The 21074-nt window shown below is 35.3% G+C and overlaps 1 protein-coding gene across 8 annotated transcripts in view; it reads left to right on the top strand.

The window, feature by feature from the left end:
* The window catches only part of LOC106152439 (uncharacterized), a 44621-nt gene that overhangs the window by 20808 nt on the left and 2739 nt on the right, over positions 1–21074 (top strand). For 5 of the 8 annotated variants that reach the window (XM_087017462.1, XM_087017467.1, XM_087017466.1 and 2 more), the window contains 9 exons: positions 5567–5704; positions 6408–6658; positions 8656–8823; positions 16743–16862; positions 17141–17283; positions 18478–18540; positions 19457–19577; positions 20312–20517; positions 20845–20903. In XM_087017462.1, the coding sequence (XP_086873588.1) occupies positions 5567–5704; positions 6408–6658; positions 8656–8823; positions 16743–16862; positions 17141–17283; positions 18478–18540; positions 19457–19577; positions 20312–20517; positions 20845–20903 (1269 nt within the window). Of the gene's footprint in view, positions 1–5566; positions 5705–6407; positions 6659–8655; positions 8824–9650; positions 12773–16742; positions 16863–17140; positions 17284–18477; positions 18541–19456; positions 19578–20311; positions 20518–20844; positions 20904–21074 lie in introns of those variants that run through there. The other 3 variants (XM_013526011.3, XM_013526010.2, XM_013526013.2) reach the window with 3 other exon arrangements.

The following is a 21074-nucleotide window of genomic DNA, read 5'->3' as shown; positions in this document are numbered from 1 at the left end:
CCAAAATCTCCTTTATTGAGAGCATCCATGTTTGGAAGCCATACCCACATTTCTGCGGCCTGCTTTAATAAAAAGACTTGCATTGGCTGTTCATTTCATGACGTTTGTGGGGAGATGGATTGTGGGCGGTGTGGGTTTTATTTCCCATTCTCTGTATCTCTCTGTGTCCTTGCTGGTGGTTTTGTCTTATATTGCTGTACGTGGCACATGGGTTTTGCTGTCTTTACAGATGTTCACCAGTAGTTTAGAGATAAACTAATTCAGCTGCAGAAAAGGAGAATATTACTTAAATTATGATAAAATATTGTAGTAATATTTTCCCTTTGTTTATTTATTTATTTATTTATGAGGGGGGAAATTGGCAATTGGTTTATTAAAAATGTTGACCATCTAAATAAAATGGTCAGATATGTTCCCACTGTTTGACTATTTTCTATAGATCTGTAGTGTGTAGACTCTTCACCATTTTTCATCCCTGACTGGCGTCATATTAAACTGGGAGTATTCCGCAACCCAGGGAACAACCGCCAGTGTGAATATTTCATGAGCCGTGTCAGAGCTGCGGGGTGATTAGGCAGGCCTCCGTCTTCTGTTGACGCGTTCACACGGGGCTAGGCAGTTCTTATCTGAACCGACGTCCATGGCTTATTGGGTGCAAGACTGATTTACTTGCCTCACAGCTAGTGTGGGCGTTTAATGCTCCATGAAAAGTGTGAAGAAAGAGAGAGCCATATATAGTATAGTTAGCTATTTGATTCCCTTATTGATTGAAATAACCAAGATTGATCATTAACGGTTTTGATTGATTCAGATTCGTGTCAACCGAATCCAGTGTGAACAGGGCTCTAGTAGATATTACCCCTGAGTTTGGAAGTGATTAGCTGGCCACATCCACAGCATAAATTACCCCCTTGGCAAAACATTACAGTTTAATTGCATAGGGGGTCTCTTGACATGACCCCTGTGGCAGAGACTCTGTACTCGTATACTGCCTTGTTATATGGATACCTTTGTGGTGCTCTGATTTTTTTTTTCACCAGTAGTGTTGTTTTCATTCTGGCCTAGAATTCTTATGTTCTCTCTCTCTCACACACACACACACACACACCAGAAATTGGAGTGAAGACAGAGAGAGATGAAGATGGAGGGTAAAAAAACCCTAACAAATATCAATATTTGAAATCAAGCCATGCCTTCATGGTGGCAGCTGGCTGTGTTGTCTTAGTTCTGGGTAATAATATGGGTGGTAAATAATGAAATGCCGAGTAAAAACATACAAAACTCCACATTTGCTGAAAGAAAAAGTGTGTTGTATTTTCTAGAGAGGTGATCAATAATTGAAATGTTTCTACTAAATCATTTTATTGTGTTATGTTTACTTATGTCGGTCTACTCAAGCTGATTTTTTTTAATGAAAATAGGTGGAACATTTAAAGCAGTGGTCTTGAAATTGCTCTTGTCAATTCTTATTTATGGTCTGGCTTGACAGCATTGTTAATATGTAATAATTAGAAATAGGAAAATTATGGCTTAATAGTAAGGATGTGTTTGTGTGTGTGCACGTGCTATGTACATGCGCGCGCGCATAGGTGAAGTAGTGAGGCATTTACAGGTATTAACATAATTATTGTGACTGTGTAGGCGAAAGATAGGTCAGCCTTTTCTGGAACCTTCCTTTTCTTTAGGCTGTCAATTTAAGCTTAGCTCATTAGGGACAGCAGATATTATCCCCCTGTTCTTGCAAGTTTATCGCTCAAAATGTTACCATGCACATTAGCATACGGCACAATTTGAAAATGGTCGAAGTCATGTACAGTAGGGGGCATGGCAGTGAATGGGGGGAAAAAGCACTTAGAATGTCCTTTGACCTGTAGGAAAGGGGGCCACACACCTGAAGACCAAGGGCCAGTGGGGTCTGTCATGTGACTGTAGTATCCTTATTGTTTGTCTGTGCCAGGTGTTAGATATAAGACAATGAAGTACATGCAGCATAGAAGACAATTCTTTGAAAAAGGCAGGAGAGGGGGGGGGGGCATTTTACATTAATGATAAACTCAGTGTAATCCCTCTCCTCCTATTACCTCCAACCTTTGGGAGCAAGGAAGTAATTTTTCTTGTATGTTCTTGATAAGAGGAACAGGTGACGTGTTAAAACTGATGTGTGGTTCAATATTATTGAAAAAACAATATGAATTTTATCAATAAAAGTCAATCATCAAGAGTGATAAAACTTGTGATGTATGTATATCAGCAAAATTTGTATTAAGTCAACAGAGAGAATTTTCGTGCCGAAAACCTCCCATCATGCTCCTGACCACAGCTTATCTGCTCGGTGCACTGACAACCACTGCTTGTCCTGACCTGGGGGTGCGTCAACTGATAACGTGAATTGTCTTCTCTACCATGCGTGCTTCATTGTGCAGCCTGAGTTATCTTATAATAGCGGTAGGGGCACAGTATACAGACATGTTAAGTTATCACAGATATGTACTGAGGACAAGGGGGAGGGGTGAGGGTGAAATTAATCTGGTTTAACTGAATGAAATGGTGAATCTAAAGAAAAAATGTACATGGGCCAATCCGTGGTATTTGTGTCCTGGGCATAAAATTTTCAAATGCACAAAAATCAATCAAAAGTTGCATTTTCTGAAAGAAGAGACTTCAGGGGATAAGAATTTGTAAAAGATTTATCTGTATTTTTTGAATTCATGATTTTATAGCGCATTAAACTTGAAAAATGTGAAAATTAGCATTACGGACGGAATTTTTTATTTTTTGCATATAACACTAAAAATAAATTTTAATCAATATCTTTCAATTGAGACATAAATTACAGCAAGTCCTTGGGGTAAACACATAAAAAATCAAGTGAAATCTTTAAAAAATAGTTAATTAATCATTAATCCAAAGTCATTTTTTCCGTCCGTAATGATTTGGGCTCTATTTTTTAAGTTTTTTTAAAGACTACTTGGCAGAAATAAATTTCCTTTCATATTCTCCTCATACTAGTCCTATGTTTACCAAATATCCAAAAAAAATTTTTTTTAACATATTTGAAGACAAATTAATTTCATAATTAAAAAATCATTACGGACGGAAAATTAGCATTACGGACGGAAAGGCATAGCTACCTGGCTATAACATTTCTACTGAGTGGTTTCATGTGGCATACTCAAGTAATTGATTTATGAATTTTAAAACTAAAGAAGAACTGTTTCCTGAATAAAGATTTATTCTAAAAAAAAAGATTATTCAAAAATGCAGGATTTAAAGTCAAAAAGTGCTTTTTCTTACCTGGCAAGACTTGTCAACATCTGTCTCACTTGTCAATTAGTGGCATTTGAATTGTGCATTAAGGATCACTTATGATCATGGCTTCTCCTGGATATTTTTAGTTACTTTGATTGCAATTTGAAGATAAAATGTGCTTTTGATCACTTACCTGTCATATACAAGTTGCATATACCTGGGAGATGAGCAGTTAAGATAATTACTGACCGCAGTTAATCAAAGATTACTAGAGGCCATGCCTTTGTTCCGGCACCATGCCACTTACCTGAAATTATCCTATATCCTCAGAAAATTTATTTAGGTCAAATTACATTCATAGATGGTGGTGATATAGAAGTAACTTTTCTCTGAGCAAAGGACAAGTAAAAAAAACTATTTGCCTTTCCTTCTCAAGAAGACAGAGCATGGATTTCCAGTGACCAAATTATCAAACCTGTATCATTCCCTGTGATGGACCAATGCCAGAGATACAAATTCTATGTTGGTCTTAATGTGTCAGAATAAAAACAGTGTTTAAACTTTAGCATGAAAAAAAAGGACTTAAAAATGTAGCTTTTCTGAATTAGCATTCAACACAGAATTTTAAACAATGACAATATGAGAACACAAGGGATCTCTTATTTCTGAAAGAGTAGACTTTAGTTGGTTTTTGTAATTTGAAATAGCTCACAAAAATATTTGAGTTGACATCAAAAATAACTTCCTATTATGTACATATTTAGTAAAAAGTTAACTTTTACCATGAATAAATGATTAATTGTACTTTTTTAATGGCTTCTGTGTAAGTTTTGCACTGTGGACAAATTTTCCGTCCGTAATTTTCCGTCCGTAATCTGACATGATTTTTTAAACTTCAAAAATTTCCTAACTAAAAAAAATTTTTTAACTAACCTTTTACATTTCAAGTAACTAGAATAATGAAATTGTCATGTCAAAGCAGTTTTATCTTTAAAAAGCCACAAACAGAGCAGAGTTTTGAAGTTGAAGTTGATTAATAAAAATGCTTGTCCATTTTTTTCCGTCCGTAATGGTGATCAATAACCAATATTTTTCAAAAACTAATAGATGTTATTTCAAGTTTTTTGGTCACAAGTTTAGGCTTGCACTAATCAATATTCCTGCCAAATTTGAACAATGTATGTATTATAGTTCTTGTAGAATTTATTTTTAAAGTGTCAAAATTCCGTCCGTAATGCAAAACGAATACCACGGAATGCCCCACATATATGTGTGTAACAGTGTGTAAGTAGTGGATGTACAAGGGAGAGTAACCTGAAAGCAAACAGAGAGAGAGAGAGAGAGAGAGAAACACTGTTCTGAAGAAACATAATGCATAAGTTAAAATAAACAAAAAAAACTCTCTGAGATAACATGTCCTATAAACCACTGTCATACAAACCCAATAAATGTATAATAAACATATGTTCCTGGATGCTGCGATTCTTTGTTACAGCACGCATGGCTCATACAATATATATTTTGTAACCAGGGTAACATATTTATTCTTGTGTGACATCCCTTTCTAGGCCGCAGCACATGTTGTACAGCTCGTTCCTGAGTGACTAGTATGTACGTACGTATGTATGATAACATGTGGCCTGGCCCTGCCCCTCCCTGCTACTATCTACCCACACAGGCTGTCGTCTGCTATAGCAGATGTTTCGTCACTCGTGTAGGAACGTTGGCTTAATTGTAAGAAATAATTTTCACTGAATTTGTATAGAAATCTCGAAATTTTTATCAACTTTCAAATAAAGAAAAAATTGACAAACTTCTATTTCTTATTCATTTTGTGATTGTGTGACCCAGTTTGTTTTCCCATGGTGGTAAATTAAAGACATAAATGTGTGTTTGTAAATATCCCCCACAACAAGACCTTAATTATTTCTGTCAGTCTGGCAATGGTTTGACTGATCTATAACTACATCTATGGTGGTGTAGGTTTTCCATCGTCTCTTGGGTTATGATTGTAAAAATAATAAACCATTTCTTAAGAGAATAAACATAATTTCTACCTGATTGATAGAAATCTCATGCCTCCAAGGTAAAAAAAAAATGTTTAATCTCTTTAGAGTCAATTGCCATTTTGGCCGCATTCACAACCAAAGTTGATCCACTTGAAAACGTATTATATGGCGAATCTGTTCAGTAACTATTATGGGATTGGCATAAGCTTTCAAGTGGGTCGGCCATATTTGATCTGCAGATTTGTCATTCCGCTTGTTCTGAAAATGCCCTTTGTCATCAATACTAAATGTTTTCTCTTTAATCGTAGGAGGGGATGATGTTCAGCAACTGTGCGAGGCGGGGGAGGAAGAGTTTCTGGAGATCATGGCGCTCGTTGGAATGGCCAGCAAACCCCTGCATGTACGCAGGTTACAGAAGGCGCTACAGGACTGGGTGGCAAATCCAGGTAAAACATCCCAAGGATTAGTCCTCCTAGTTGTTAGATTTTTTTACTCACTAGATGGCTCTGAGGTTGAGGTCACAAGAGGAGATGGTAATGCAAGACGTGTATAAGTACAATTTGTGTAGCTTTGAAGTAGTTATAATTGGTTATATTGTGAAAATAAACTTGAAAGCAAATTTTACTCTAGTCTTCCACCTAGGGCCTCTTGGCAATAACTGATTAAAAAAAATGAGTTTCAAAAAAAAAAAAAAAAAAAAAGCTTATGCAAATGTCTTTGTTTTGGCTGAAGGAATCTTATAAACAAATAATGTGTCCATCTCTTGTAGTACACAGTTATTGTGAAATGAACTGGTACTGCATCCTAAATGATAAAAATGTTACAGAGTAAAATCCTGTGATTAATAGCATTCATTTTAGTAATAGAAGGCATAATGATTGATGTATTACTTAATTGGCATGTTTTACCAAAAATTGTCTCTTTGGACACATTCACAACAGCGGCTAACAAGTCTGCAGATCAAATATGGTTGACCAGCTTGAATACTTTCCCACAGGGAATCTATTCAGTGTCTATTAGCTGATTAGATGGCGAGCTTTTTAGTTGGTTTGCCATATTTGACCTAGTTAGTCCACTGTTCTGAATACAGCCTTTGATTCTTGTATATCTTTAGAATTGCACAATTTTTTTTTTTTTCTATTCCTCTAGCCCTGTTCCAGCAGCCCCACACAGGTTCATCGCCGACCTCGGGCGGTTCAGCTCAACCTAGCCCTTTGACCACCTCAGTACGAAGTGGCCTCTCCGCCATTTACCCCTCTAGTAGTGGACCAAATGTAGTAACGGCTCCAACGTGGAATCCTCAGCCAGCCAGGCCGACCAACTCTCTTAGTCCAAGCCCGTCTGGCGGAGGGGCGGGGCTATCGCCAGTATTGAATTTAAGAGAAGACAGCAATCATCAGGTAAGTGTCACCTGAGTGTGTTTTGAGTGAGTGGCTGAAGCCGCATTCAGACCAGGGCTAATTTAGACCATAAATCGGCCTAAAATTGGTCCGAAGATGACCAGATATCAGATTAACCCTGCCACCTGTGACTTATCAAGTGGCTGCTTGCTCATAGACTTCAGGACAGTTTTTCTGGAAAAATCCTAAGCTGTATGAAGGATTTTATGTGGCTGTGTTAGTGAATTTTTGTGTTATATTTTGTTTATTTATGAATTTATGTTCCCGTAGCATAATGTCTTATGGTATTCCTGCATGCTGTATACCTTTACAAACTTACTTTGTAAACTAGAGTGAAAACTGCAGAACTTTTTATTGTCTTTCAGATGACATACTATAAATTAATATTTGGATCTGTGATTTAAGAAAATGAGATAATTGACAGGATTGTTGGGTTCAAACATTTCGTAACGGGAAAGACAACCTGATTGAAGTTTAAATTGCAGATTTCATGAAGGGTTTTCATTTTGTTTTGTCCTCCCCTTTCTCCTTCCCCTACGCTTTCCCCCTTCTCAAGTCTTGCACCCACTTTTATCTTAAAGCTCAACTTCACTTTCAGGACCTAGCATCTGAGCAAAATAAAAAAAAACAACAAAACTTTGGAGATGGTAGAAAAAGTCAAACACTTGTATTGCAATTCAGAACTCTTAATTGCGCCGGTGAGGTTGATAGCTCAGCTGCAAACTGAAAGTGTAAGTTGGTTGCTACAAGTTCCGTTCTCTCTCCTCCCTGCTTCTCTTCTCTCAGTTATGTTTCCTGCATGCGTTTTATTTCCAGGGAGTTAGCTGTGATCTTCGGGGTCCCTTGTGTATGTCTGTAGAACAACAACTAAATAATGTTGTCAAAAAGTCCCTGATATGCTTCACAGCCCAGGTATCCAGTAGCGTGTGCGTTTGTTGTGTTTTGTTTTGCTGTGCTTTATGACGTGGTATTGTTGTGTGTTTGTTTTTTCTCCTTTCTCTTTTTGCTGTTGCATAAGCCATTTTAGGTGCCTGTTGGTTTTCATATTGACTTGTTACTGTTACTGTGTTATCTGAACCTGGAAGTTTTCGCCTTTTTCATATAAGTCTGTAAGCACACAAATTCTCTCTTCTTTTTTTGGAATACATGGTAAGGTAGAAAGTAGGCATATTGTAGCCTTTTTCATGTGTCACACTTAACTGGTATGAAGTGAAACCTTTTGAAAAAATATTGTTTTGTAAATTTCCAAAATTAGTAATATGTAACAACAGTATTTTCTGCTCACTCTAATAAGTGACATGGCAAGTCATTGATAGGAGAATTTTTGCACTCAAAAGCTTCTTCAATACTTTCTCCAAACAACATCTGTCACTTGGAGTTAAAGTGCAGTTTCAGTTTAGGATTGTATCACTTTTGTTCTAACCATATTGCTGGATTTTAAATTTGATGTCTTTTTACAATTTTATCGATCTAACCTTCATAGCACTGAAACATTCATGAAATGTGTAAAAAGGAAATATCATGATTTCAACATAGAGGTATGATTATCATGAATTTCAAAGAAATTAATTTTTTACATGTCAAACCACACAAAATTCTTTCCTATTGTTTCAGCAACATCTTTTCACTTATTCTGCTTTTGATTGATTGAATTGTGAAAATTCTGCTAGATATTTAAGCTTGTTGATAATTAGACATAAAGGAATTAAATTGGGCTATTTGCTTAACTGCTGAAGGTGAAAATAATCAAGCTGTCAAAATCACTTTATAACAGCCTGTCATTTCCTGACCATGTAATTGCTGTTAATTGTTGATATTATTTTTGTTTGTTTCACTTTTCGTCCATTTTCTATTTACATATTTTCCCCAGCTTCTCTTGTCTTTTTGCCACTAATGTATCATCCAGATGTGCTGTTGGCACTGTTTTTGCACATACTTTATTTGTTAATTTGACTTTATTTTTGAATATCAAAAAGATAATTTTCTGGTTTTTGCAGGACGATGCTGATCTGAAACGCAATAGTGATTCTCCCATTCCGACACCTGTTCTCGTAGAAAGCCAAATTGCAGCTATCGCAGAGGCTGCAGAAAAACTTGTGCCAACTTTACCGCAGTTTGAACCAAAGCCAATGAACATGAGAAAGCAGATTAACAAGGAAATAGAGGTAGGTTTACTGTCAACTTTTTTTTTGTTTGAAAAGAGTAAAGATATGAGGGTTGATGTAAATGTTATGGCTATGGAAATGATGTCACAAAAAAAAAAAAAAAAAAAGAAAAAAAAATGAACAGAAAATTGAAGTTTATGCTGGCTACTGCTAAAGGGAAAAAAGAACAAAAATGAAAAGGTACACACTAAAAGACAACACGCTTAACAGCCACATTCAAAATTCAGCTAAAACGCATGAATTAAAAAAAGACAAACAAATAAAGATTTCAATAAATGAAAGAAACATTCGAAATAAAATGCAGCAATACATCTCATTTCTAACCAACCCTCTGAATAACCTAAAATTAAGATAATATGAATCTTGGATCATTTCAATTGTAAGTACTAGCTCACTGAAATTATTATCCCTATTGCTACAATTGTGGTGGTACAAGATGCTGATATGTAATTGTAATACTGTGAAGAGTTAGTCGATAGTTTGGGTCATCTCAGTGTGCAGCACTAGAGGGCAAGTGCCCAAAAATGTTAAAACAATAAGAATAATAATGATGCGCTGTTAATAAATAAAGGTAGTCGCTCAGAATTTAAGATTCCATATGTAAGGCTAAGTGTTTAATGTAGCAGAGTGCTAAGTTTTTTTGGTCTCTGCTTTCTGTTGCGAGTCTGTTAATATATTTTGATAATACTGAATGATAGATATTGATTTTGTAAAGTCCAACATGTCTAAACAGAGGTCAAAAGCTTGTTTAAGAAAATTGTGAATAATCCAAATATCTAGAATTTTGTGTGTAGTAAAGTGACACTCAGCGTCTTCTTGCTGCCTAGAAACCATCACCACGGCGACACTGGAACGAGGAAACCATGGAAGTTGCATGCGACTCCATTGCAGCGGGAAAGCTGTCCATCCGTAAAGCATCCGAGGCTTATGGGATACCTAGAGATGCCATTCAGCGGAGGATTGCTGGGAGGCTGCCGCCATCTTGTAGACCAGGTCCTAGAACGATTCTCATGCCAGAAGAAGAAATGCAGATTGTTGAGTATTGTTTCCAAAAGAGAGCCTCGGGGAAGACTGTGACAGGGATGGACTGCCGTCGAATGGCATACAGGTTGGCCGAAGACAGCGGTAGGTCTCACCCATTTAGCAATGGTATTGCAGGCGCTGATTGGTTCGAGGGGTTTAAAAACCGTCACCCTGAGTTGCCTTATGGGAAGCATAACGCCAACCGTACGGGCACAACAAAGACGTCCCGCACCATTCTCTCTATGGAGGAAGAGCAGCTCATTGTGGAGTACATGCAGCAGAGTAGAGAGCAGGGTAAGGGCGTGTCAGGCCTAGACGTCAGGAGGAAGGCCTATGAAATTGCTGATGCCAGCGGGAGAAGCCATCCCTTTCGTAATGGCATTGCAGGATATGATTGGTTTGAGGGATTTCGGACCCGCCATCCTGAGGTGACATTTCGTAAATCTGCCACTGTGAAACCATTGAAAGTTCAAATGGCATCGACTGATAGTGGGGATGGCTATCCAGTCAAAGTGGATGATTATGTTGTCGAAGTCAATGAAGATTATTGTCATGACGACACCCAGGACAGTACCAATGATAGCAATATTGCTAATAATACTAATGAACATGACAGTGCTGACAATGACAGTAGCCATGACAGTAACAATGATTCGTATGATGTTGCTGATACTACAAGTGGTGCTACTGCTTCTGCTGTTATGGCAGGCTCAGACGATACTATTGCAGCCGCAGACGATGCTTAAACAAAAAGTAATTGGTGTTGAAACTGTGGATGTTTTAGCAATGGAAGCCTATGATTGGTGTTCGAAATAAGGTGCACATAAGTTATTATATGCTATGGGCATTCTTAGAAATTGCTCTCTGCAGTTACAGAAGCTGGATATCATTAAAAGCATTAGTCGAATAGACCACATGGTTGTGGCTTTAAAATCCACTTTGTGTTGACCAAACTATTCATTTTAGAATTTATAGTTTCGATTTTTTTCACCAAATATCTGGAAGAAGTTCATCAAATGAAATGTTCCAGACTCATAAAAGATCTCCCAAAATTGTGTGCCATTGAGATGAAAGAGTTGGAGAGAAGTTTTTCGATATATGGAAAAAAAGTTTGTCATGGATCTGGCTTTAGGGACTTAGGGACGCATCTCATTTTACGCTAGACCAGTAGGCGACGCAAAAGTGACAGTAGATCATGGCAGTCTTCTTTGATTATGACTAGATTAATATGCTACACATAAGTTACAAGCTTAAGTATATTCTGAACTCTATTATTTTGGTGTTTAGAAACTGAGGGATCTTTTTGCCTATGAAACTTTTTCCATGATTAATGGCGTATGAACAAAATATTGAATAAAACTCCGTTGCACTCATGATTTTGCAGTAGGAAGAGACTAATACATTCCTTGGTATGCAATTAGTATTACAGCAGAAGAACTAAAACGTTTGGATTAAGACAAACACAATGTTAAATTCTTTTGACAGAAACTTTATTCCTGTAAAGTGACTAATTCTTTACATTAGGTGTATGAATTAGAAAACGAAATAATTTTATGGCAATATATATTATTTGAGGGAACAATTGGGTATAGCGCATTACAGTGTACATATAATTGCTTGCATGGAAACAAAGGCCAAGGTTTATGATGATCATTATTCGCTGTAATGTAAATAACGGTAATTGTGAATATAAACTCAGCACATGTAAACAAGAGGATAATTTTGCCTTTTCATATTTAGATGTTATGGAGACTTTAATATAATGCTCATACTCTCCAAAGATCTGAAATTCGGGATACTCTGAAATCTTGATCTGCTGTCAGTCATGACTTGTAGTTATTACGGCTTTGTCTTATATTTATAATGGAAAATTGAGTCTTCCTTCAAAGATGAAAAAGGGACAAAAGTTATATTGTAAAATGTTTAATTTATTTATATAACATAAGCCATAATCTTGTTAACATAGTTTTTTTATTAGAGGAATTGTACCAAAATGTTTAAGTGAAGTTTACTTAGTCTTTGTCAGATATATGCATTATTTACATATGATTATCCCGAAGAACATGAGGTTAATTTAATAGATTCATTTGAAGTCTATCTACCTAATAGGAGTGGTGACAATTATTTTATCGCATCATTCAAAAGTTTTGTTACAAGTTTGAGACACGTTGACAGACTTAATATTTTCAAAAGGTTGATATTAAAAATGTAAAACATATTCTTAAAGTTTCGAGGCCATCTGAATGAAGTGATAATGAAGTTCTAGAAATGGAATTGTTAGAGAATTGTTAAAATTGTCAGTTTTTGTAGTTATTACACTCAAATTTTATCAAGATCATTGCAAAAACGATTTTGCGATATTTAAAAAGTACATGATGTTGTTTACATGATGTTTTCTCATTCCTTTGATTTACCCACCATGCTTTGCAACTGTCAGTCATTTCTCTAGGTAGTTTATGTTTGAATACCTAAAGAACTTCAAAAAATTTTGTAAAAAATTTCCTGCAAAATGCAGCTGTTTTAACTTATTGTGCATAACAGAGCATTTATGCAATGGCTCAAAACAGCATTTTACATTAAGTATGTTATTGCATTATCTTTTTCACTATTTTCAAATAATTTCGAAAATGAATATTAGCAGCATCCTTCTTATTGATATGTTATAAATATCCAGAATTAAAATTTAATAATCTTATTCTGATGCCAAGAAATCTGTGGGGATTTTTTTCACTGGAACGTGTTATCAAGTGAAATGGTTGTAATGGTGACCCCAGCTTATCTGCACTGGGGGAATTGCTTGCTTTTTAAGTTGATTTGATTTTGTTGTTTCTAGTCAGGGTGGTTAGAAATCCTGTGTACACAGCTTGTTGGAAATACATTTTGGAATATGGAAAGGGTTAATAAAAGGAGAAATTGGAAAATTATAGTTCTCTTTGTAAGAGTTTTTTTATCAACTGGTTAGAAATGAGGTGTAAATTTAGCTGCATTTAGTTTCATATAACACCTTGAAGCTTGCATCACATCTAGAATAATTTTAATTTTCAAATATAATTCAAAACGGTTCTTATCAAATCAAAGTAAATTTGTACAAATATGAACTGTTTAAGCAATGGGATATTGAGTGGACCCACTTTATTTTATATAAAGCCAATTGAGAAGCAGAAAGCACTTCATTCACATGCAGAGCCACTTCTAAAAAGGGAGGGAAAACTGTGGGAAATAATTTGTAACCCTTTTTTCTCTTTTTCTTAATGTGTGTTTTTAAGAACTTCCTGTTTAAAAAAGTAGGCACTTGGAGCTGCAAAGGACTTGCTATATAGGGACAGATGCCAACTGAAGGCTTACACTTTTAAAAAAGACTTTGTGCTTAATGAATAATATCTGATAACTTATCCACATTGAAACTTAGCTGCAAACATTCATTTTTTGCCTCATATGTAAGTGTTTAAATAGAATATTACAAACCATGATTCATCCTAGACTCTTGAAAATAAAATTTATCAATATGGTTTTGACTCAATAATTTCAACTGGGAAATTTGTGAATTTTATAGAAACTTAATTTTTTCAAGTAATAAGTCATAAAATTAAAACATTCCTATTGAGTGGAAACAACAAATTGAAAAGCAGACTACCTAATATTTCTTTTTCATAAAATGCTTCACAGAAATGTATTTTTTATGATTCCTAAATTATGTATTTGAAAAATTGTTAATTTTTTCTGGTTGAAATGTTCAAGCCATTACCATAAGCTGAAACGTTATGAATAACTGAATGTTTCTGCAACAGTTTATTATTTCATCATTTTCATTTAAACAAAAGGAAAAAATTAAAAGTCACTATTACTTTTGGTAGCAGATAAAAGCGTGTAAGGTAGCAATAGTTCTACTGCAAAAAAAAGTGCACAAAACCACATTTGATTTTTTTCCTCACCGCCCACTTCTTCGTTCAGACCATGCAAAGAACCCATTATTGTTGGAGTGTGGGGGAGAGGGAAATGACTGAAACCTGACCATAGGAATTGAGGAAAACTTACACCGAGGCATTGGGGAAAGGGTGCATTACTTGTGCATTACTTGTTAAAAAGACTTTTATAGACTACACTGTCAGACTGGTATCTCTTTTGTTTCCTTTGCTTCATTTCATGGAGAAGTTTCTGAAGATGAGGAATGATGACAACCGTGTAGTTCTGTTAGCTTTTGCCTTGAAAGGTAGTGGGGGGGGGGGGGGGGGGGGGGGGGGATCTTGTGACGAAAACATTCTGTTATTTTTGAAGATAATTACTTTGAATATTAATTTTTTTTAAGGGTGTTTGATGAATTTCATAAGAATTTTTTTATCTTTTGATATTTGCACCCAATAATAATAGTAACAAAAAATTCCGGAATAAAAATAACTTTATATGCGGAGGTTCCACCATAGACTTGGAAACTTAAATATTTGCATGTAGTAAAAATAGAATACTTAACACTAGAAAGGGGAACGAGTTTATCTGGGTGGAGCATTGTAGATCTGAACCAAGATGGCCGACTCTTGACACACGTCCCATCTGCTTTCCAAATTTATCATTTCAAAGGGTGTGTTTACACTTACACTGAAACACTTACAGGAACACAATAAAAATCACCATACAATTGATAAAAGCAATTTACCAAAGATTTCATAGCACTAAGAGAACTGGTGGTGGGTTTTTTGACTCAATTTGTCTCAAGTCTAAGACTGTGGCTGATTAGCCCTGACATAATAAGCTTAAATACATACCTAGAGATGTTACATGACTGCGGAAATGTAGACTTTATTCAGTTTAAGGGGTGTTTTTCCGTGAAATACTAGCACTTTCTCATGGTATGTATGTCAAGTGATAAACAGACACCCTCTCACAAAATGTGCCTTGAAGGGTGTCAGAGAGAGAGGTGTTCATGGCATATATTGCTTGAGTGACAGTGTATTATCTCACAAGTTGTTTGCTGGTGTTCTACCTTCCTTGATACATGTAGTGGCAACATGAAGTTATATGAGATAACAGGTGACTTCTTGGACATGGTACGCATAATCTAGTAGATATCTACCGGATTTGTTGTCAGATGATAGTTAATAAGAAAAGATTATCATATAAAAAGCACTCTGATTCATGCATGAATATGTGTGTGTTGTACAGTACCGTTGTATTATGTTTCACTTTTAATATTGATTTTCCAAAATACAAATATTTTTAAGGAACTGTTGATGTGGGTGGTAGACCAACAAATTAAAAGCATTTTATATAACAGTGACAACGTGGCAAAATGAAAGAAGTGGAATTAAGTACCCCCCCCCCCACCTCCAAACATTCCTTTCGTGACATCTGCAGAAGTCCATTTGTTTTGTATTGAATTAAAGAAACGAGAATTGATTCATCAAATTTCCACAGATGATCTGTATAAACATATCAACAGAGAAAGTAAGATGAAAGTAAGACACATTAAATTTGTATGTAACAGCAGTGTGGAGTTTTTTTTCTTCTTTATGGGGGTGGGCTCAGGAAATGAGTCACAAAAGCAGTGCGTCAAAACTGCGTCACTTTAAAGTGATACGACTGGAGTATGGTTAGGAGAGAGAAATAATGAATGATATGGCTTTCTGTGCGGGGATATTTTTGGCTTGGTTTTTATTTGAGCTTATATGGCCTTGGTCTATGGGTGGTGTGATTATGACGGAATGGTAATAAGCTCTTTATTTTTTAAGCAGACTAAAGAGAAGAATTGCTCGTGATTAAGATTTACTTTATTTGGCCATGACATGATAGTGAGTTGAAGTGCAAAAAAATGAAATGAAAATGTATGAGGGTGATTTTGAAGATAAAAACTTGTGGAGCTCTTTGTTTAATATGCAGATAGAGCAGTGTATATAGATCTTCCTGGAAAATACAGTATCTCACATAATAAATGCAAAAAAAAAAAAAAAAATAAATAAATAATAATAAAATAATAAAAATAATAAAGAAAAATAAAAGAAAGAAAAATGAAAAAGCACAGCAGCCACCCTTTGTATGGAGAGAGACCTTGGTAATGGTAGACTGTTTTTATATGGTAAATATTAAATACAGATATTCGATTCACTCTTTTTGGAATTTGTGCATTGAATCTATGCTGGCCCAATTGTAGCACATTGTTTTAAACCTTTTATGACAGGTGTGAATGTTTTATCCTGTAAAAAATAACATAAAGGGTTTTTAATAAAGGCAAAAAGGCAATGAAAACATTGAATTTATCAGCTTTTCTTCTGTCCATCCAGTTTTTAGTCCTTTTTTAACCTGACAAATTTAACATATTAATAGCTCACCACTTATTTTCCTTGTTATTTTTATTTTGAGATAAGATTTAAACATTGCAATACTTAAATTGATAATGACCTATATTTGTCATAGCCTAAATTCAGACATTTTTGTTTCACTTCTGATTGGAAGTCCAAGGTTTTCTTGATTCTTTTCTTGGTTCTCAGATCCCCGGTCTCAAGTCCACATAGACATTTCTTCGTGGTTTCTTCTTCTTCTAATAATAATAATAAAATAATAAAAATATTTATTAATTTAAAGACTTAAATCCTTAAAAGTTCAGTAGATTTTACAATGAAATGCTAAAATATTGTAATATCAAAAACAAGCTATAAAACTATAGTTACAAAGTCAAATTAAAGGATGCTTTTCAAATAACATTTACACTTAAAACAACTTCAGTTGTTAATTTTTTTTAAAGATATGTTTTCAGTTCTTTTATAAAACCATCTTTTGACACTATTTGATGCAAGTTGAGCGGCAGTATGTTCCATACCATTTCAGACATTCCAATACAATGTCTTTGAAGTAATATGTATAAGGTGTAATGGTGGATTGACGTTATTTCTATGATTTATTTTAAGGAGGTGATAAACATGGATCCCAGTCATCCAGACCGCATGGATCTGGTACGAAAGTATGCTGCTATCTATGGGCGCTTCGATTCTAAGAGAAAGAACGACAAGCCCATGTCCTTGCACGAGGTACGTGATCCATTTAATTTCATTTGTAATTTGCCTTATTAAACAGGGTATTGGTGTCTGAAAGTCCATTTAAGATATCATGAGCTGTAAGAAATAAATGAGAAAGCGAGGAAAAATGTTATCAGCCTTTTTTTTCAGTGATAATATAATCAGTTTGATTATTTTATGAAATCTTTCTAAAAACACTAAAAGTTTTTATTCTGCAAAATAGATAGAGTGATAACATTTTATACTGTTAAACTATGGAATTATTACAAACAAGCATTCTTCATTTCCAGATCTCAGTGAACGAGGGAGCAGCCCAATTATGTAAGCTAATGCCTGCGCTGTTAACTCGAAGAGAGGACTTGTTCCCACTCGCACGCCAGGTCGTAAGAGACAGTGGCTACCAATATTCTAAGGGCCATTCCAGGTACTCAAAGTAAGATGGTTTTTGATTGGTTGCTGTAGTCTTCACATTGAATGAGCTTTTCTCAGTAGCAAAGTGTGTGTTCTTCACGACAGCTGTGTTGCCTACATTTCTGTACCCAATTTTGATAAATGAAATGCATTTTAAATACCCTATGTTGATAAATACATTTCCAGTACTTCTTTTGAGATTAAGACAGAAGCTCCTGTCATTCTTCAATTTTTGGTCAAAGTCTTCCTACTAGACTATGTACACATGCTCTTAGACTAAAAGACACAAACGTGCATTCACGCATACTCGAGTGTATAGGAACATGCAAGCAGAAATGTTTTTCTCGTTCTCTGACACTACAGAACACATGCATGCACTGCAACCAGTGAAGGAAGAATTCCACACTGTATAGTGTATAGTGCACGTCTGAAACCGCTGCTTTTGTTTTATGATTACCACACAGGTGACCATTGCTCATCATTGCTTTTAGAAGTAACTGTGTTTAGAACTCTTTGTGAATGTTGTCAGTTGAAAGTTTTGGATCATGGAAGGGAAATATCACAGAAAAGCAATTTTTTTTCTCACTATAAGAATGAGCAGTTTCAGAGCAATGGATTGTGAAGGCTACTGCAACCATGGTTACGTAGATCTAGCTAAGCTGTATAGTTATAGAGATTCCCATAAATATTTGACTGGACACCTCAGTGAATGACTGTGCCTGTATGAACTGAACTATGTATGTATGTAAGTTGCTAAAAAAACTGACCCATTTTCACAATGACATTGTTTCATCTAAACAAGGACGTATTAAAAATAATGAGGGATATTTCGATGCCTGTTGGCTAAAGTAAAACCTGTTATTTTTCCACTTTGACTGAAGGTGGGTGAGAAATAGAAAAGAATAGAAAGTTGGTTCTGAACAGCGAAGCGTATTACCAAGTTTGCCATGAGACGTCCCTGTATTTTGATTTGCTCTGCCTCAGTGGCTGAGTCACGTATTTCCAATTGAAACACCAGATGAGACATGACTTTTCAACATGGAATCCCACATTTCTAAATAAAAAAAGCACCTGTAAATATGCTCATCCCTTTTAAGAGTTGTCTGATAGTTCTATATCCATGTTTTATTCAAGAATGCAAAAGTTGCATGTGTCTTCTTTTGTGCTTGCACAGTCTTACAGTTTATACCAAGAAAAAACACTTTCAACTTTCCAGGGGAAAATTTGCATGGGACCTTAGCAATAGTTCCCCTGAAATTCCCTGGAATGACTTCAGCAGGTAAACAGATGCATTCATTGTTGGGAAATGCATGTTGTCTGCTGGATTGTTTTGGTTAGGAAATGATTTATTTATTTTTTTTCTTTGGGAAAAGGTCTTGGCTGAATCATTGCAGGTGGCGAATTCTAGTGGGATTTTTTTAAAGGAATTTTTAGCTGAATATTACCCCATTTATGATGTTTAAAGGATATGCTTGGTTTAGTTTTGCATGAAAAAGGGTGTGCATTTAGAGTGATTTTAGTAAGGCTGAATGTTTATAAATACTATCTGAAAATAATAAGACTTGTTGCAGGGTTTGGTGATAGGGGTGTTTTCATTTGTGGTTTAAGGATTTGCCCAGTTTGAAATAATATGATTTTATAGGCAAAGCCCCTCTTATTTTTCTTATTTGTCACTAAAGAATGTTATCAATTTACTTGCACCGTTTAATTCAAAGTTATTATTGGATCTTTTAAAGCACAATCGTATTATTGGGAAGATTTGCATTATTCATTCATTGTGGAAAAAAATATTAATTGTTTACATAACTTTTTGTTTTGTGCCCGACTCCAAGTATTCATTGCGCCAGAGAAGCAGCATAGCAATCCCAACTAGCGCATTTCCATCCAGAGAGATGCCTCACTTCCAGCAAATATGGACCCATTCCCAATAACACTATTGTTCTGCACAGATTGATCCAACTCTGCAGGGACTCTCGCTGAATGCAATCAGATTAATAGATAAAGCTACCTCCTCTTGTTTTCAAAATACTCATATAATCATCAGCTTTTCTGTATTCTACTCAATGCCAGAATGAGGAGTTGCATTCAGTGAGAGTTCCCACGGAGTTGGATCGAGAATGATAGTTTCATTGAGAGTGGGTCCTCTGTCAGCCTGGTTCTTCAGTATATTTTAATCATTTAAACTTTTTTTCAAGGTCTGGTGTTATGCCAGGGGAGAGTCCATTAAAGAAACCGAGGATAGATGGCGTTCTTCACCGTCAACACGATCTCAATTCCAAGTCAGTCAAGGCCGAATTAGACCAAATCAAAAGAGAGGTCAGTGAGCACTTAAAAAGATGTTTTGAATCCTTTTCACATTGAGTATTCTGTGTTAGCATACCATCTTTCTGGTTTGAGTGATTATATAATGTAAATTGCACTGAAGGGGGTTTTAGTAGTTTGTTTCCTGCTCTTTGCATGAAAGTTTTACCTGGAGCAAGTACTTTTTATTCAACACAGTAGAAATATGAGCAAAGCATCATTTATCTGAAACTATCAATTATTTATTAATCAGCAAGTGTCAAGCACATAAACTCTATTTAGGCATTTTTCATACACAATAACTTGGCTGTTAGACTGTTAAGAAATTTCTTAAAACTGCACTAAGGAAGAAATGCTAAGGCAGAATGCTTGATGTGGAAGGGCCTTAAGAGGTCATCATAATGGTTAAGAAAATACTAAGATCATAATTATATACTAGGAGCAAAGTTGAACACAAATATGAGTGAGAGTGCATTCATGTGGTGTCATGAATATGATGATACAAGAATGTCTTTCTTTTGACTGACGCGGGCAACTGTTGGGTCCCTAAAACTTGACAAATGTTTGCAACTTGAAAAATGGTGATAATAATTTTTCAATCTGCCTGTGAATTTAACAGTTGTTTGATGTTAACTCAAATTCCAATTGGAACTAAGAAATGCATGTGGGAAAAAATTAAAAGAAAATAAGTATTTGTTCTTTTAATATCTGCTAGAATCTGACTGTTAAGCACATTTCTTTCTTCTCAGGAGAGAATGACGCAAATTAATCAGGAGCTTCACGAAGTTGCCCAGCAACAAGAGGAAGTAAAGACACAGATTCAGTTGGCACGAGATGAAGAAAATTTTCCAAGAATCCATGAACTCCAAACAGAGTTAGAAAATCTAACATCTAAGCAGTTGCAACTTCTGACAGAACAAAGTGAAATTATACGGCGACAACGGAGATCTCAAATGTGAGTCATAGAGTCTGGGTCGTTCTGACATTTTTTTTCAGATATTAATGATTTTACACCAAAATATCCATTAAAAATCAATAAAGAAACTAAAAATAACATTATTTAATATCTCTTTTTATTTTGAGCAGTTAGTGAACATTAAATTTTGTAACTGATATCTGTTATTTTGTTTTTTTAGTCTATAACAGATCATTAAAAAATGGAAATTTGGATCCTTTAAAAGAGAAGAAAGTTGTAAAAGCATTGTGCTAAATTTATTTTTATGCTAAAAGCATGATTAACTAAACTTCTATAATTTTACAAATGTTTTTTTTTTTTTTTCAGTTATAACATGACAAAGAAAGCCACTAATGGAAATACATCATTGGAGGATGATGGCACAGGTAAATATTTCCTAACTTTACTGGATGTTTTAGACAACCTTATCGTAAACAAGAATCAGAAGACAGAAGATTTTTACCTAGAAGTATTTGTCAGTCAAAGAATTTTATGTCTTCTAAACCAAGTTTTGACTTAGACTGAATGTATTTGGTGTCTTTGTGTAGAGGCGTTGA

This window comes from Lingula anatina, chromosome 7 (genome assembly GCF_051362555.1).
Source record: "Lingula anatina isolate TDL-2025a chromosome 7, LinAna3.0, whole genome shotgun sequence".
Classification (NCBI taxonomy): Eukaryota; Metazoa; Brachiopoda; class Lingulata; order Lingulida; family Lingulidae; genus Lingula; species Lingula anatina.
The sequence above is the reverse complement of the archived record's forward strand: the minus strand, read 5'-3'. Positions and strand labels throughout refer to the sequence as shown.